Consider the following 19,063-nt stretch of genomic DNA (forward strand, 5'->3'; position numbering starts at 1 on the left):
ACAGGAGATGCCTGGCAAGGGGAATTTTCTGTAGATGTGTTTTCTCCAATTTTATAGAAAAGGAGTCCCGAGTACAAAGGAATCAGAAGTTGCATCACTTTTTCAGTTGGATAGAAAGTTGTGATTGCCTCTCAGGCTGTTCCCCTCAGTGCCTGCTGCTCCCCAGGGAAATCCTGCTCCTCCCCAGGGAAATCCTGCTCACTTGGGCCTTCTGTTTGCTGTAACTCTCATGGGAGAGATCCTTATAGAATAGAACTGCCTTTAAGTTAATAATTGCTATATATATATTCAGCCTTAATTACTACAAGAAGAGGTGCATTTTTTTTGGTCTCAGGTAGTTTGTAAAATCTTGATGCTTAGTTATTGTGCAAAATTCCATATGGATTTGCATATTTCCAGAATGGCTCTCCACTCTTCAGTAGTTCATTTTTTCCATCCCCAGTGCTGTATTCCATGTCATATCATCGTCATTTTTGCCCTGCAATGCCTTATGTTTAGAAATAAGAATAAATACATTCTTATAAATAAGAATATGCTCATTAAGAAATTGATTTTATCTTCCCATCCTAAAGAACATCTGTAGTATTCCCTGCTTGGAAAGGCAGGTGGGGGTAGGGAGGGAGAGAAGTTTTTTTTCCCCAGTAGTGAGGTGTTGGTACCTATGTTTGGGGACAGAACTGTGTTTGTCCCTCCTGTTCTGGCTGACCAGCCCTAAGGACACCTGTGTGTGCTTGTTGGATCGATGCTGTGAAGGGAGAGAGAGAATCTTATCGCATCTGCACTGATGTGTTTGATAGTCGATGTTTCCTCTGGTGGAATGTGCTCCCAGCATTGCCATTGGGACAACAGGCAGTGCTGGTGAAACTCAGCACTCAGGAATTTCAGAACTTTCCAGGAAAGACCAAGTGTGTGAAATGATATTAGTTAAAAGTCAAAGGTGCCTGAAAACGTGCAGTGTTCAACCAGTGGAAGTAATGTACATAAGGATTTTCAGGGATCTTTTTGAACCTTTCTCAGGGGATCACTGTATGGATTCGATACCAACTGCCTTGGCCAGATGAATTTTCAAGGAAGTTACTCTGCTTTTAAAGCTGTTTCATATGGAGGGTTTTATTTTAAAAGGAGCACTTAAACTGTCCCTGCTCCAAACCTGCTCTCTTCTAATATGTTTATTATTGAATGTGGTCAGGGTTTTTTTCCAGGAGGTTTATTTTTAGCCTCTATGATCTCGTATCCTCTCCTTAAGCTGAAAACCAGGCGCAGGGTGAAGATCCCAGGACCGGGTTCCTTCCAGCTCCCTCTGCTGGCTTCTTCCCAGGACATGGCAAAATACACTTCCAGACCTGCCTGACATTCTGCTGCCTAAATACCAACCCCTTTGTTGGCAGAACTCAATACAAAGCTATTTCCCTTTTGCTTGAGTTTAAGTAATGGCAAATTAGAGTAAACGTTTGCTTATAGATGAGTATGAAGTCCTTTGGCTTTGTGGGGAGCACTAAAATCCAGTAAAGAATAAACAAAATGTGGTTGTCTTGTTGCTGAGGCCTTTATACCTTTTTATTCTGTGCCTGTGGTTTTGAAAGTCTCTTGTCCACTCCAAAAAGAGGAGGGAAAGGGTTTGCACTGGCACATTTTTCAACAGAGACTTCATTGATGCTGCTCTTAATACATTTGCAATTTTCCAAGAATAGAGCAGCTCTGAGAGTCTGGAAACTCACCTTTCCTTCTGAAAAGAAATTTTCCAAGCCTTTTATTTATAAGCATCACATCTGCCCATAACCATTTTTGCACTGATGTTAGCTATTGCCGAAGCCTCACCCTCTGCTTCTGAAGTGTAAACATTATAAACTGAAACTTAACTTGTGAAAATTACAAGCTGAAAGTCATGTCTGTATAGACCTGCAGGATCACAGAATGTTTTGGGTGGGAAGGGATCTTTCCTTAACTTTGCTACTCGAAGAATCTGCCTGCAGTATTAAATTTGGGGTTGCCTATTGCTAACTCTTCCTTTCTGCTGGTATTTTTGGTAGTTGATGGGTGAGGTTTGGGGTTTTTGGGCCCTTCAGCTTCTGCTGCAGTGACGTTTTCAGTAAACAAACTGCAAAGTCAGTTTTACCATTCACTGCTGTGTAAAATATTAGAATGCATTCCAGCAGGGCAGAAAACAAGTCATAAAAAAAGCTTAAAAACATTATTTTGAATGTATAAGCTAGAAAAAAAATTGTTTGCTCATCTCTTTTTCTGCTTTCAAGCAGTAATGTGAAGAGGGCTTACCTAATATGTTCCATGTATAATGGAATTAATGTCATAGATCATACTACCTTTAGCTGTGTGTGTGGCACATGGTGTGTGTTTAAAACAGGAGGCTGGGACAGAAATATTTCCTGAGTCCCTTAGTTAAATCAAAGTCTTGTTTTCTCACAACATAGCATTATAAGTAAGTTAAGGAAAAGGAAAATTTCTAATGAAAATTGTTATTTCTTTAGCCTTTAGGACGAAAAAAATCAAGGACAAGAAGGAAGTAGCAGTCTGAGGTCTGCAAGTAGTGACCCAGGACCACCAGCAAGTGTGAACAGAGGGAAAATAAGCACAGCTCTAAATTTTTATGCAGAGAAGTAAACTCCAATTTTAGCTGATGGAAACTCAAATATTTACTTGGTTAAATAATCATACAGCTGAGGTGGAAATAGCAGAGTGCTTTGTGCCCCAAAGTGGAGCCCAGCTGGGTGGGAGCAGCCAGACAGGGTCCTGGGGAGACTGGGCAGAGCTACACTCGGAATTTCACTGCATATGTCTCTTAGGGAATGTTGGAGGTCTTGTCTTTCCTCCAGTTGTAATGTTAATGTGTCAATTAAAACCTGTGGCAGAGCCTGCAAGCATATTGTAAAGCAGCAAATAATAATCGTGCCCAAAGCTGCTGTCCCCGGGATGATGATATTTTCCCTGTCTGTAACTGTGCCCATTGTGCAGGGAATGCATTCGCCTCCCCGAGATGTGAGAACTGAAAGGCAGCGAGAGGCAGCTCCATTGTTGTCACTCCAGGCATGGCTAATGAATCGTGTTTGCATGTCCTCTCGGTCATGCTGCACAGTGCCCTGGGCCAGGGGAGCTCCTGGAGTTGTGCTGGAAGATGCTGGTGGAGGGAGGCAGTGCTGGGTCCCTGGGGGTGGCACGGCAGGCACAGCTCACTGCTGCCAGGGAAGGAAGGAAGGCTGTGCTGGCACTGGGCTGCTGGGGGTTGTGGTCTGATATGGAATGCTCCATCTCGAGCTGTGCAGGCGTTTTTAGGGCAAACCCATGTGGAAGAGGAGGGAAGCACCCTGGTACCACTCTGCTGTCCAAACTGATGTATGTTTCGGCAGTGACGTCTTGCATACTTTGTGAGTGAGAAAAGGCTTTGGGTTCCTTTCACTTTCCAAGTATGGATTAATACAGGCTGAGTTTTTCCTCAGAACAGGCCATGTGTTACTCCAGGGAAGGCTGAACTTGCTCTAGGTTCTCCACAGAGACTCACTGCTCTCATGCATTATCTCCAGCAGAGCTCCTTGGCTGTGGGGACAGGGAAACACACACAATGTGCCATCGAGGACAAACAGCAGTTATGTTTAGAGATGAAAAAGTCCACGTTCTCATGAGGAAGGTCTCACTGCTGCACATACACTGCAGGAGCTGTGTTTCCTTTGAACCCAGCAAGATCAAAAGGCACGAGTTGGGGGGTTGCAGCTGATGTGTGCAGTGAGGGTTGTGCTTGCCAAGGCCCAGGTGGTCACTGAAAACAGGAGGAAATGAAGAAAACTTGGATATTTGGGAAGGGGAAAGAAGAGAGCAAATCAAGTTTGGAGAGTACAGATTGTTTCTGGAATTAGGAAAGCAGAGTAATACTTTAAAAAAATTAATTTTCCTTTACATTTTTTGGGTTACTTTTATGTTCTTCTGAGAAACTACCTTTAATACCCTTATGCCAAAGAGTTGAAGAGGGAAATGAGGTGTAACAGAAGATGCAAAGTTCTGAAACGTGTGAGGGAATGCTGGAAACTCCCAGGAGTGAAGTTAAGAAAATACTTCTTTCCTAGTGACATCCTTGGCCTGGAACACTTTAGGGGAAGGTGGTGAGAATCTCTCCAGACGTTTAGTCCACTTTTTGCTATAGTCACATTATGTTTTTCATCTCTAGGAAATACCTCTGCAAAGAAATACAAAGTGGCTTGGAAATAAAACTGCTTAAGGCAAACACATGGTGGGACAAATGAAACAGCGTAAATCAGGGATTGGGGGATTTTCTGGCACGCGAGAGCAGGTTCCCACTGCAAACAGCTTCCCCCTTGGCCTTTTGAAGCTATGTAAACCACACAGAACTGTGCCATATTTCTGTTCATTTTCTGCTTTCTCGAGATGGAGCTGGTGGTTGCAGGCAGCATTCAAAGCAAACACCACACTGCAAACTCAAGGGTTTGACTCGGTGTCTCTTCCGTATCCACAGTGAGCTGCTCTGCCCTGCATAGCTCATCTGCATTCCTACAGAGAAAGCAGAGTGGAGCTATAATTACCCAGAAATGCTCACACTGATTTCATGGATAATAATTTTGGTTAAGCAAGACACTGAGAAAATGTCCCAGTGAAGATCTGGTTGTGGTGTGCTGCCACGGAAAGGCAGGAGGGACCGCGCAGGAGTAGAGGAATGTGAAAGAGTGGGACAGGGAGAGGATGTAACGTTTAATGTGTATTTTATAAAGCACAACTATGTACCTACTGGGAGTGAGGAAGCAATAAAAGTAGTACTTTAAGTAGTGCTAACACAATCTAAGTGCAGATAGTTACCTACCATCTGTTTTTCAATAAATAGCTATTATGCTAATTCCTGTTTCAATGCACAGCAATTAAAGCCTCGGAGTATTCCTGTGATATTCAACAGCTGTTGCCTTTGAAGGTTTTATTTATCCTTCTGAAGTGCAACAATTTTAGTTTCATAGTCGACTCTGCTTGGAAGTGTTGGTTTTTGTATTGAAAATTGCCATGCATTGAAATGCAAACCGGGGTCGAGTCTGAGCAGCAATCTGCAGCCCTGGTCTCCAGTAATCCTCTCCTTTCCCTGGAAGCAGAGTGCAGAACTCGTGTGTTAAAGATACCTTGGCAGGACATGGATTGGGAACGTGTACAGTGTATGTTCCCACGTGAGCTCTGTTTGCAAATAGCTTAGCACAAATGGATCGTTCTGGGGAGCGTTTGTACTGTATTGGTTCATTTTGGCTGCTGAGCTACTTGGGGCAGAGAGCCAAGATGGATTCTCAGGCCTGGACGAGTAAGCAGCACAATTTCCGTACAATCATAACCAGCACAAGGAAATTAGATCTCTAAGTGGGTTGAATCTGATTTAGTAATAAGTCAATTTAATCACTAATGACTTCAAATGCAGATTTTACAAGGTGATCAATGGCAGTAGAGCAGTGATCGATCAACAGCGTTGCCTTTAATTGGATTTTTATGGCCATAATATAGTTTTTCAGAATTAATGTACCATTGCATCGTGTTGTTGCTCTCTTAACTCAATTTTTTAGAAGAAATGATGCTTCAAAATGCTAGTTGGGTTTTGAAATATTGTTTTAAGGGCACGTTAATAAAAATGAAAATGAAAAATTAAATGTTTGCTGTTAGTAATTGTGTTTCTGATTTGGTTGGAGTTGTTTGGCTGTGTGTTTTTAGAAACTGTGCCTACACATGGAGGAAGTCCCACATTGCTCATATTTCATGGGAACAAGCAGACAAAATATCAAAGGCTGAGAAGGAGCATACGCCGCTCCGAGTACGAATCCCGAGGAGCTGAGTAACTCCCCGTCCTCAGCAGTTTGACATAGTAATCTTCCCTGGAAGTAATCTCCTTGTCCCATGTGTCCTGCTTTAATCTATCAGTATTTCTGCAGCGTGCAGCAAGAAATTGATTTTCAGTAATTTTAATGGCTGAATAACTGGTCCTGTCCCAGAGTGTTTTTTCATGTTTGCAGTGGCCAATGCGGTAACTGAAGGCAGTGTTCTGGATAATGGGTTTCATTAGCTCTGATGCCTGAGGTAAAAAAGCAGTAGGTGGGAATAAAGCCTTGTTTTTGATGTCTAGACGTTCATTTTAGCTGTTGCTGCAATATGATACATTAAAAGGAAATATGTAACATAGCTCTGAGGAAATATGTATTCTTTGAAACTAATTCTGCTTTTAAACTGCACAAGGCAGTGTGACCTGAATTATTAAAATGTGGGTGGCTGGATTTCTTAAAGGTATAACTGTCTCTGCAAGGCCAACACAGCCTCGACTTGCTTTCTCTCCTTCCTTCCTGGATTTCTTTTAAGTAAAATATGTCAGTTTGGTCACTGAAGCAGAACAGAGATCTTATTATCTTTCCACTATCTCTGCTGGGAGACCTAAAATTATTGAAGTATTTGCTTTGATATTTTGCTGTGACTTCTCTCCTTGAAATTTTTATAATGGTTCTTTTTGTTTGAGAACATGGCCGACTTCATAAAAATCATTGGGCACTTTGAAGACCTTAATATCTCTGACTTGAAAATAGAAAAGACCTCAAGCCAACCAAGCTGCTCATTAACGTGTGTTTAAATTCTAAATTTCCAGTGTAAGTCTTAAGTTATTGCAGTTGCCTTTCATTCCTTTAACATCTGATCTGCAAGAATAAGCTTAACAATCAACACAAACGTTTTATTCATTTATTGAACCTACGAAAACAATATCATAACAAATGTATAAAAACTTTTCATGCGAAAGCTCCTGATTAATCCCCGTTGTTTATGGAGCCCAGCAGTGGGATTTAGCACCTCCGTTGTAATCCACTGTGATAATTATCAAAGACACCTTTTGTCTTCTGGGGATTTTCGGCTATTCTTGGTATTTTTTTTTCCTGAGAATCCAGATTTTTAGGGACAGTGTATTAATAGACTTAGTTGTTTATTTGGAGAGATGAATTAGTTTTTTAAAAAAGACAATAAAGCACATAGAGTAGTTCCTTCTTTTGGTGAGAAATGTAGTGGTAAAGTTCTCCCTCTGCTGCAGGATGAACAGTGAGCAGGGGATGAGCTGCCTGTGATAGGGCAGGAAATGCTGCTCACAGTTGTCATCCTTGACTCCTGTGGAGTGTACACAGGCTCAGAACAGGCAGTTAACATGTACAGATACATGTGTAAACACACACAGGTAGAGCTGTAGATATCTGTCTCCGTGGAGGATCAGTGCATCTGGCAGATCACAGTGGTGAGAAGGAGCTTGGGCTCCTGGAGGTCATCCAGTCTGACACCCTGCTCAGAATGGGATTGCCACAAACAAGGGATCAGATTAGCCATGGCTTTGTCTCCCCAGGCCCAGGGCAGCAGTGACCCACAGTTTTGTCCCATCTGCTTTGCTGCCTCTCCAGACTCTTGTTCTCAACTCTGTCTGCCATGAAGGAATACGTAGTTACATCCTCTAACATACTTTTATTACTAGAAGATTCAATCTTTACTTGATTCTCCCCCTAGAAGTTCTGTTTTTTGCAGGATGACTTGCACAGCTGTTGTGTAACGTCACATTTGTTGCGTCTGAAGAGAAGTATTTCAACTGAAGTAACAGAAATACCTTCAGGACAGGATAGAGGTGCTTGGCATGTGTCTGAACCTGTGCAGCACCTGTGTTCTTGGCCGTGCCTGGAAATGCTGTCAGGCAGCTCAGGAAGGCTGAGGACAGCTGGAGTTGAACGTGTTGAGTGTTAAAAGCATTACAAATCATTAGACAGACAGAGACCAACAATTATTTCCTAGTCTCCAATCTGCTGTAAGGTATTAAAAATACTCTTCAAAATCTAAAATGTAGTTACACTCTAAGTGTCAGGAACTTTTCAGTTTTTGGGGATAGTCTTAATTTTTAGTGTTTTGTTACTGGTCACCATATGCATCTTGAAGTTGTAAGTTGCTCCAGTTATTTAAACTCTCTTCTTTTAGATCAGGAAGCCAAAGAGCAGAGAGGAAGTGAAATGCTGCACTTCTAATTTTCCCTCTTCATTTTTATTGCATCAGTACATGCTCTTAATTGTGAGATGTACTTTTTTAGTAGGATAAAGAAGTATTAGAGGTAATTACAGTAAGTATAGTGCATTAATGTATCTGGGAATTAAAGGCATTATTTGTTATAGGAAAATGGTTATGGCAATGTCTTAACATATACTTAGAGTCCAACTTAATAGGGAAATAATTTTGTTTCCATTTAATATATAATTTATGTGAATGCTGAGGAATAAGAAAGCCAGTTGGGAAGATTAGAATATCGAGGGATGATACCACTTCAGACTTTCCCATTTTCCCTGTCCCATTCCACTGCTGCTCCTCAGCCAGTCTGATCCCATGGGCAGACCTGACCCTCAGGACTTGGCTGCAGGAACTCCACACTTAGGTTAGCATTGCTTTTTCCTGCTTTTCCTAGGATTTTGGACACATTCCACGTAGCCATGCCTCGTGCTGAGTGCAGGATAGCCGTGAATGCAGCTGTGCTGGTGTGTAGGGAGGGAGAGTGCTGCAGTTTCCATTCCCTCATTCCATCTCTCCTGCTGGGATGTTTAGTGCTTTCATGTCTCACCAGTCCTGGGCACACAGTTCTGGGGGTGTGGAGAGTTACAGGATGGTGTAGCCCAAAGAGAAGCTGTGCCAGGCAAAAGAATACAGGGCATGTCCAGTACCCAAAGAATTTGGTGCTGAAATTATTCCAGCTCTGCTGATTATTACATTGAAGCAGTGTGAAGCAGGAGCAATACTGGCAGCACACCCCAAGGTCAGGGTTAAACTCAGGAAGAGCTCAGTGCAGTGTGACAGTGAATTTCTTTTGACTTCTACAGAGTCTGTCATGATGCTGTCTACAAATGGGATTTTCTTATTTAAATACTGAATTTTTATAGATCTGAACTTGGGTGTGATCACTGTCATACTGTACAACGTAACTGTTTCTGGGTTTGAGAATTGTGTAGATTTTAAGTGCAGCCTTGCAGCTTCTTGGGCTCCAGCAATTCTGAACCCCACTGAATTTATACATCAGTTCTTCTGAGACTGCAGGGGGGTTCCTAGTTCCTCAAGAATACAGTTTCAAACATGAAACCCGAGGCCATATGAGGTCTGTGTGGTAAATAGCTATGGCCCATTACATCCTCGGTGTCAGTGAGGGTTTGCAAGTGTTCACAGGGCCTGGAATGGTTTTACAGGGAAAGAAATTTGGCTCCTGCTTGTGCCCGGAGGCACAGCTCTGCCTTCTCCTTCTTCTGGGGAAGCCCTGTGCTGGTGGATAAGGTGATTTAGGTGCTAAGACCTGTCTCTTCCCTCTGTCCAGGGTGGGGGACTGTCCCCAGCATTGGCACATGCAGAATGTTCCTCCTCTCCCTGGGGCTCTGTGAATTACAGGTCCTGCAGGAGCAGCACAAGAGCCAACAGTGCTGGGCTCCAGGCTGTGAAGGCTGTTGGCAATATTAGTGTTTGCCATATAGCACAAACTCCTTAGAAGCTTTACTTTCAACACGGTTGTAGAGTAAACTATACTTAGATAATCATCTCTGCATGACAGACATACTGCTGGAAGGTTTCATCCTGTAAATTGGCCAGGGAGGGGTGTTAAGTATTCAGTGCTTAACGTGCAGTAGAATTTGATGTTTGCATTTCGAAAGATCTGCCGAGTATTCCTGTAAAATTGAAACGACAGAACTCAGACAATTAACAAATTCTTACTCCTTGACAAAGTTATTTAATCATCTGTTTTCACTCTGCAGCTGAGATTGCATCTTCTGGCTGAATAAGATTTAGAATCTGCTACAGGCATACCAAAAATAGCTCTACTCGTGGTGCTTTTAGCATCCAAAAGCCAGGGAGTAAGGACAGCAGATATTTTTGAGCTTTGTGCATCCTTCAGGTGACCAGTTCATGCTGTACTCCACTGTGAGGATAATTAGATTATTTTTAACTCTCAAATCTCTGCGGTTTGGTACCGAGTGTACAGATTTTATTTGGGTATAAGATCTGCTGTGTATTGCTCAAACTGCAATAGTTTAAGTCAGCACAATGGAACAATTTCACTCGTGTGACAGTGATAGGTTATGGGGAGTTGTTTAATGTTGTTTAAGTTATGTAAATTAATTTTGCACCTTTAATGATTCACTTTGTTGATTGTCTGCACCTGTGGTTAAGTTTTAAAGGATCTCTCAGCACTCCTGGCAAAGAATGATCATGAATTCCTCACCCTTTTCTTTAATATTGAGTGCTGCAAATAGTTGAATTTGCTTTTATGCTTTTGTGGGTTTTGTTGGTGTTTTTTAAACTCAGAGTCGGTGTCTACAGCAGGTAAAGATTAAATCTCTGGGGGCAATATAGGTAATAGTTGGAACAGGTTAATGAAATGTGCCAATTAAAGCTGAAAATTAAAGCTGTTGGAGTTAGGTTTTTGGATAAATGCTTGTATTTCCCTGTTCTGAGCATGTTGACATTTTGTGTTTTTGTAGTGGTGGAAGAAGGACTGTGGGAGAATGGACTTTCCTATGAGTGTAGGACCCTGCTCTTCAAAGCAATTCATAACCTTCTGGAGAGGTAAGAAAAGCTCTATTGCTCTCAAATATTTCATGTTATTTCAAGTCATGCAAGATACCTGCAGAGCATTTACATTATTATTGATCTTACACGGGATTTTTTAGAGGTAGGACTTTAGTGCAAGAGATCAGGATAGAGATGGATCTCTTAAGTCATTGACTCTGGGGATTTATTGTAACATTCTGTGCAGACTAATTAAACACACACAAAGAATGATGTCAATACATATTTCTGCCGCATTTTTGTTGGGGAGCTGTTTCAAAGGCAAAAAACCCTCACGTTTTCACCTTGAGGTGCTTACAGAGGATCTGCTTACACGGAATAATTGTATCTGACCTTCAGCCCCTTTGATGAGGTTAAATGATACATATCTTGAAAGCTCTTAACTCTCTTCCAATCATCCCAGTTATGTGCATGTTACAATGTGACTACATTTGTGTACAGTGTTCAGGGTGAGACTTAACTGTTTCTGGCTCTGACAGACCTAATGTGCCCTTCTGATTTTGATCAAATTTTTAAAAAATTTATATATATATATATATAACAAAGTCAAAATAACTTTGCAAAGTTATTGTTTGATTAGTTAATACACCTACGGCTTTTTCTTCTTAATCCAGCTCTTAACTCTTAATCTTAGTGAAGATTATCTTGTTATTAGGCCTGTGGTGTGTGACATTGCAGCTTGGACTGTTACTCCTTCTGTTTCTGCAGTTCTTCAGGTCATCATCACCTTCCTGTATTATACTTTAATTCTTCTTATGAATTTGGATATCTTCTCAGAATTAAATATCATGATACTATTCCCATTTTTTCTGAAGTTTTAATAATAACACCACCAAACTACAATGCACCTCTGTGTTACACAATATAATGTACCTTTGTGTCACAGTAATTTTGCAGAATGCAGCACTGAGTATTTTGTCTTTTAGAGAGTCACCAAATGGGAAATACTTTCATCTTGTCTCATTTGGAGTCCTGTTTGCTTTGATGTAGATTTACTAGTAATCAAGTTTGCATTATGTTCCTGGGGCTGTTTCCATGAGTGAGGTAACTGTCCCCTTGAAGGTGAGTTACCTGTCTGAGTTGTGAATGGCTATGTGATGTCCACAGCTGCAAGGTTTACTTGTTGTATTTACTATTTTCTGTCTCATCAGTCTCTCTAGGGGATATTTTAATAAAAGTTGTAACTACTTATAGTAACTAAAAGTATAAAAATTAAATTCTGAGTCGTTCACTAGCTGTTTTGTAGTTTCGTAGCATAAAAGGGAAAATTAATTTAATACATGTTTATTAATGTGTGGTACTCAGCCAGCTGACTGGTAAGTATACTCCCAGTGGCTATTTTTATTCTTTGGACCTCTTTAAGCTTGTGAAGTAAGCTTTAATTATTTCTTTTTAAAAATAACTTCATTGCTATCAGTTGGCAGAGTTAGCAGAACTTCAGAGCTCTTCTCTTTCCACAGAGTTGGTGAACAGAACTCAGGTGTTTCTGAGGGTTTCATTTCATGAGGGATTCTGACAGCCCCTTGGCCTCACATGAGCATCCCACTGCTCTCCTGACATCAACTTTTTTAGTTTTATAGCGGAGGATATTTTTAATGATACACTTTTTTGGATTTTTTTTTTTCTTTTTTTTTTTTTTGCCTTGCCATGTCAAATCTGAAGTTAAGATCATAACTCTTTAGAGTAATAGCAGTATGTGTGTAGGCTTTAAAAAGTGAATTAACACTTAAAAGACTCGTTTTATTCAGTGTTTAGGAAAAGCTCAATTAATAAAACACAGGTCTTGAATTGCTTTTTGATCTTCCCAGACAGTGACAGGGCTGTTGCCTGTGCCTGAGGTTTTGGGGCCCCTCTGGGAGAACTGCTGTGGAGGGAGGGAAATGGCAGGAAGACGAGCAGGTTTAGCTGCCCCTGACAGAAGGACTGTGAGGGGACACTGTGGGCAAGGAAGGGAGAAGTGTCTGCTTTAACTTAGCCCTGGGAGAGGCAAGAAAAGGGGCACTACACAACTGTTCTTTTTTTTTCCCCTCAGTACCCATAGAAGTGATCACAAGTTTCTATTAGTTGGCAACATGGAAAATGTTAAAAGATCTGAGGAAAGAGTACTCCAAATATTACGGTGTTATTTCATAACCATTTGTGTGTCCTTGTCAGGTAATTTTTTTTCACAGGAAAATCAGGAATATGAGAGGTGAAGTGCCAGGAGAACTGCCCAGCCCCAATAAGGGGATGGAGCCAGGAGTGAGGCTGCTCATGTCCTTGGTTCATGTCGTTAATAACTGCTTTTTATCACCTGTTTTTGGGTTTTTTTTGCACAAGTCCATTGTTACAGCTCACTGTGGCAGACTGGTTTCCTTTAGTGCTTATACAGCGAAAGTAACACGGAGCTGTCATTAACTGCTCCCCCGGCCGAATCTGAGTCTGTGCTGCTGCTTCATTTTATACAGGATTATTCCTTAAATAACCCGTGATTTAGTTTAGCATGGAGGGTTGACTGATTTTTAAGGCCAAATCTATCCATGAAGACTTTTTTTCTAGCAAAGCAGCATTAGTTTGAGGCAGTTAAACCTGCTGTGGTGAGACACGGTGATGTGGCATTGAAGTGTGTGATGGGGGAGAGTTTATTACTTTTTTTTTTTGCTACTACAGATTATTTTCTTTAGGGATCTGATGTAAACTTCACAGACTTCCTTTTGTTTGTATAAAGCATGCTGGCACTGACAGACTCTCTGATAGCAAATATTTCCTAGGGAAATAGTTGCTGAAGCAGTTTTTTTTATCCCCTAACAATGTCTTTAGATCTCTGCTGGCTTAGCTTTCATAGTCAGTTGAAGATATTGGTGTATTCAACTTAGCTGGTTTCTTTTGGCTTTAATGAGAAAGTGCTGTTAGAATTTTCTTCAGCTTTGACTTTGGAAAACCATGCCAAGTTTATACAGGAGAATTAGGAGCATATTAGTATCTATGTTGTCAGTCCTCCATTTCCTCTCTGTGATTCTAGGTATGCTTTTGAAGTACAGATCACACAGCTTTCCTAAACCTTGCAGAAAGTACTTTCCCAGAAAGTTTCATGTGATTTTTAATTTTTTTTTCTTTTGTTTTGGCTAATCTCTAGCAACTGCTATAGAAATAAACTATTGGAAAACTTTGAAGAGTGGAAAAATGCAGCTCTTTCATCTAAATAACAAAATTCTTCATAGACATGAGATATATGGGGAGAGTTTGTATATTGCTTGTAGTGGTGTATAAACCACTAGCAACATAATGACCAGGGTTTTTTTCAGAATTTTTGAAGTATATTATTTACCTTACTGAAAAATATTCCTTCATAATGAATTTCTGGATGTGATCCCTCGGGCAGCATGTTGGACTACATGTTTAATGTATGAAGCATATTTAGTGTTGGCATATTGCTTGTGTGATTCAGCTGCACAGCTGGACTTAGAAAGGCATCAGGCACTCCCCAACTTGTCAGCCTGAATTGGTTATTGATCCCCTTGAATCCTCACTGTTGGGGTTATTTGGAGCCACAGAATATACAGTTTCCAGAAAGAAAGTGTGGACTTTTAAAAGGACCAGAGAAAACGAGTAATTTCTTGCTCTAGTTTTTGTGGGAGCATGTTTGTTGTTGAGTGAGGTTTTCTGACAGAGGAAACAGTAATTGTGGAAGTTTCAGCAGCTGAAATCATGCTGTGGATCGTGTGAAAGGAAAAATGGTTCATTGTTAATATTTGCCTAATACAATTTCCTGTCATTCCTGTATTATACTATGCCATTTACATGCCAAAAAGACAGGAATGCTTGTTCTTCATCATGAAGTCTGAGAGAAAGATTGAATAGAAAAGAATCAGTACTAATGTATGGCCTTTGTTCATGAAGAGGAGTGTGAAAAATGGGATGATGGATCATTCAGCAAAACGAATAGCACTGAGTGGAAAAGATTGTGGCAGAGCTGAGGGGGAAATGCATGTGTGAAGTTCAGCATCAGTGTCAGCATCCTGAGATGGGACAGGGATTCTCTGTAACTCCTGTGGGAAAACAGAACGTGGCAAAGTTAGGTGAAACCCAAAAAGTACAAAGTTGATTTCAGTGTGATAGAAATTTGGCTGCCTAATCCCTTAGGTTCCCTGTCTTCAAAGGCTGCTTTTAATTACACCTTCGGGTGTTAAGTAGTAATTGTTGCTGTGATTGTTTTCTAGATGCCTGATGGATAAAAACTTCGTGAGAATTGGAAAGTGGTTCATAAGACCCTATGACAAGGATGAGAAGCCTGTTAATAAAAGGTAAGGAGATCTCTGTATCAAGTACTGCTCCTGTCAGTGTTGTGTACTCATGGTGCTAATGTGGTGCTGCATTTTGGTGTTAGTTTTTCCATTTCTTCAACTGTGTAACATGTAAAACCACAGACACTGTTCACATCAGTAATACAGAGAAAGCAGTTCAGTAAATTTTCAAGTCTTGTTATGATAGTATAATATAAGAAAGTGAGGTTGGTATTTATCCCTTAACTCCACAGAAATGTCACATTTATTAATCTCCTTTGAACAGCATCTGCCTGTTTCATTGCACAGCAGAAGAGCAGGTAGTTATAATGAATGATTTGAATTTCTGGACACTAAACCCCAACCTGACATTTTAAGCAGTAAAATCAGCAGTGTCTAGATTTAGTGATTTATGTTCTTTAAAGATGCCAGCGCTGATACACAGCTTTGCCTGCTCAGGCAGCCTGACAGATCAGCCCGAGATGAGAGAGCGATTAACGCGCTTCCCTGGCAGCAGCACACCCATGGAGCAGGGCTAGCTGGCTCCACTGCTCCTTGCTGTTTCCTCTCCCAGCTCTAAAGGTTACAATGTTCTCAGATCTTCTGGTACTTGCATTTATAGTCATCCGCTAAACAAGTTCTGTCAAAAATAATCTGAGTTAAGCTGAAACACAGATTTTCTAACGGGAATCATTTTGACAGAACTGGGTTAGGAAGTGACTAAACATGCAGTTATGCTGGAAGATTTGAAGGTAATGAGCAGTGGAGATGAAGTGGGGTGGCAACTTCTTCATCCAGCGTAGCTGCAGCCACAGCAGCGTGTCTGCTGGCAGCTGTGGGTACAGGTGCAAAGCATTCTGCAGATCACACGTGTCTTTGCAATGCTACAAACCATTGGCTTTGTGCTGGAACGGACTTTGTGCAAACCAGGTGCTTCCAAACAGCAGTTGGTTTTGTGAGAGAGTGCAGTAATGAAACATGGATTCCTCTCCTTTCTAAAACCAGAGAGCAGTAGCTTAGCAAGGGGTTATCTCTCTTTTTGCTGTTTACTTTGTGGCTTACATTGTGTGTGTGTAACCTTTGATTTCACATGGATCTGATGGCAAGGAGCCATGGAAAGGTTCAGGTTTTGCCATATCTTCCTCTGTCCTGGCTCTGCGTAACCACCTTCCTCTCCTCTTTTCTCTGCTGCTTTCCTGATCACACCTACATCAGTTTAATTTTCTGGAAGATTAATTCCCTAAAGTGACGTCAGAAGTGGTCACTTCAAGCTTCTGAAAGAGGGAGGCAGTTCCTTTCAGCAGAGCTGTTTGTTTTATCCACGTCACTGCAGCCCAAGTGCTCAGATAAAATGTATTGGGAGTCTCCTGTCGGTTCTTGGTGTGTAGCAATGGAAGGAATGAGGCATCTGATACAGTAGGTGATGTCTGTTAGAAACAGCGGCAGCACTGGTATGGAAGGTATGTGTCCTTAGATTTCTGAGAGATGATGAGGTCTTGTCTCTGATTTACTTGTGTATAACACCAAATCACCTGTACAGCAAGGGGATCTCTAGGGGATGTTTACATTTGTAAATAGAAGTGCAGTATGCACATCAATACATCAGGTCGGAAGTTGTTAAAAACGCTGAGTTTGTATTGAACTTGATTTGTTTTTGAAGTCTTTCATATATAAAACTGACATGGAGGGGTTTAGGGTTTACTCTGATTTGAAGAAGATGTTGTTTGTTGTTGATTTGGGGGTGTGTTGCTTTGGGTTTGTATAAAGTACTTGTCACTATAGATGCTCTGCAGATGCACCATTTCAGAAAGGTTTACTTCAGCAATAATAATTCTGGCCTAATTTGAAGTAGGGTTTCTGTTGTTTCAGGTTGTCAATTTTTCTGCTATAAATATGTCATTGGAGTTAATTAATCTTCCTGCAGTGTGTCAGTGCAGACTGCAGACGTGGACAGTAGAGTCACCTGCAGACAGTAGCAGCAAGTTGTAGGAGGCTTTGGTGACTAATCTGTCCAGACACCTTTTATTTAATCTTTTAAGCTTTCTTTCTCAGTACAGCACAAAAAGCTATCTTCACACAAATTGATTCACCTTCATTCCACGCAAATTCTTTGTGGAGCTCCTGCTCTAAGCAGCACTTCGTTCTAGATAAAACAGAAAGGAGCAGTCCCAGGAAGAAGAGGTCAAAGGAGTGTGTTTAGGTGTTTCAGCACTGTGGGTAATGCCTTCATAACCAAAGCAGTGGTGTTTTAAAACATGATAGTTAAACCCATGGTAATACATAAAATACTAGAGTTGAGCTGCAGGTATGTACAGTGCTCAGGTTGAAGTGTGGGGACAGGTAATCCCTGCTGAAAACTCCTGCACTGTTCTCCTTGAGCAGCGACAGAGAGAGATCCATATGGATATATACCCCCTGGAATGGTGACCAACAGCTGTTTCCATCCTGGCAAAGAAATGCACATGGTTCTGAACCCTGATTTTTTACCTTTACTTGTGGCAGAGTTGGTCATCTGAAATTCTAACATCCAGAGTTACTAAGTTCATTTCAGGAATATACTGAAGTCCCAGACTGGGTGGAACTGGAGAGGGAAGGAGTTAAAGCTCTTGGGTTGGCTCCCAAGGAGTAAATTCCTTCAGGGGCTGTGAGTTTTGTGAATGGCACTGGAGGAGAAGGGCAGGAGGTCTGTGATTCTAGAATGAAGTCAAAGATGAAGTGGAGCATGGCAGTGGCCCTGACCTAGTTATGCTGAGATGTGAACAGGAGGCCTAAGAACAGCAGCCTGGCCTGGCTTGCCTGCCTTCCCAGGCAAGATGAGCTTTGCTGCTCTTTCAGGCAGAGTGAGGGAACAGCAGAGGGAGTTCCAGGCAGATCCCTGCTTTGTTTTGCTTACAGTGCAGACTAGATGCTTTTAACAGGAAATTCAGCCCAGAACTTGTGGGTTTTCTTTCCCAAGGATCTTTAATATTATGTGACACTTCCTAAATAACTGTGCCTGTTGTATTGTCTGTGGTGCAGCAGTGTGTGCCTAAAATAGGTTTCGTACTACCGATGGAAAATGGCAAACCGGATTGTTTTTCTGCACAATTTCCTAAAGGAGATGTGTTTGGAGTTCACAGTTTGTCTGATCCAAGGCTTTGATAGGACCTTCCACAGTGTGGGAAATTTATCCTCATAAGGCTCCTCAGAATACCTTTCCAGTGTTTGTGTGGAGTAATTTTTGGCTTTGGAAAATGCCACAGAAAGTGTTAAACATCTTACTAACAATGACAAAAAAAAAATTGATGATCATCTTATGTAATAATCTTTGCTAATTGTCTTAGTGATTGTTTTCTTGGTGTGTATGAAATTGGGTGGGGAATCAGTTTTCAAACCATGTGAGCAACTTAAGTCATGAAGTTGCTTCTAATTTGCTTAAATGTAAAGAACATGTGAAAAAGTAATTGTTGCTTTTTGTAGATTAGCTGATGGGTCATCCCCTTTTCCAAACCTCTGCCAGGTATTTTAGCCTTAAGAAGAAAAAAAATTCCTTCCATCAGTGGAATATTTTGAATACGAGTTTGTTTCTTTCCTTGTTCCTAGTTGAGCAGCTGACAGGTAGGAATGGTGTGTGGGTTCTCTGCCCTCTGTGTGTGAAAGCGTGGATGGAGCAGTGGGATACAATTCTTGGACTTCACTTTCCAAACCCATTTGTGGTTGCCACTGTCCCATAAGAGAGTTGATAATGCAGCCTCATGTGGTGTGCCAGAACACAGAAATGTCTGAGTTAGGAGTGCCTGGGCTGTATCTTATTAAATACACTATTGAAAGCATTCACGTGTCACCTCTCCCTCTGTAGGTCAAACCCTTGAACTTTTCCCTGTGTGACAGAGTTCAGTCAGGACATCCACAGTTTTGCTCAGTAGCTGTGCTCATTTCTTTGCAAGCATCAAAACTGGGCATTAATCAGTGCCATCAAAGGCTGCAGACACATTAAGCACTGCTTCCTCTCAGATCCTGGAAATGATGGTTGCCTTCAGATTCCTGGCAGTAGTCGTAGGACTTATCCAAGGAATATCTAGATCAGTGATAGCAGGATTGATGTTGAGCATTGTTGCAAGCTGTATTCACTTGGTGCCATGCTAGGAACTCCTGCCAGTCGGTGTCTCCATGTGTAAACATCAGATCTGGTGAGGCCTAGAGAGGAGCTGCAGTGCTGTGCCAGCAGG

At 41.4% G+C, this 19,063-nt stretch overlaps 1 protein-coding gene across 1 annotated transcript in view; it reads left to right on the forward strand.

Moving 5' to 3' along the window:
- The window catches only part of MED13L (mediator complex subunit 13-like), a gene marked incomplete at its 5' end in the record, with an annotated part of 159,826 nt that overhangs the window by 56,171 nt on the left and 84,592 nt on the right, over positions 1-19,063 (forward strand). Inside the window, 2 exons of the mRNA XM_009081353.1 lie at positions 10,506-10,590; positions 14,793-14,876. Of these exons, the coding sequence (XP_009079601.1) occupies positions 10,506-10,590; positions 14,793-14,876 (169 nt within the window). The remainder of the gene's footprint in view (positions 1-10,505; positions 10,591-14,792; positions 14,877-19,063) is intronic.

Source organism: Acanthisitta chloris, unplaced genomic scaffold (assembly GCF_000695815.1).
Source record: "Acanthisitta chloris isolate BGI_N310 unplaced genomic scaffold, ASM69581v1 scaffold13970, whole genome shotgun sequence".
Classification (NCBI taxonomy): domain Eukaryota; kingdom Metazoa; phylum Chordata; class Aves; order Passeriformes; family Acanthisittidae; genus Acanthisitta; species Acanthisitta chloris.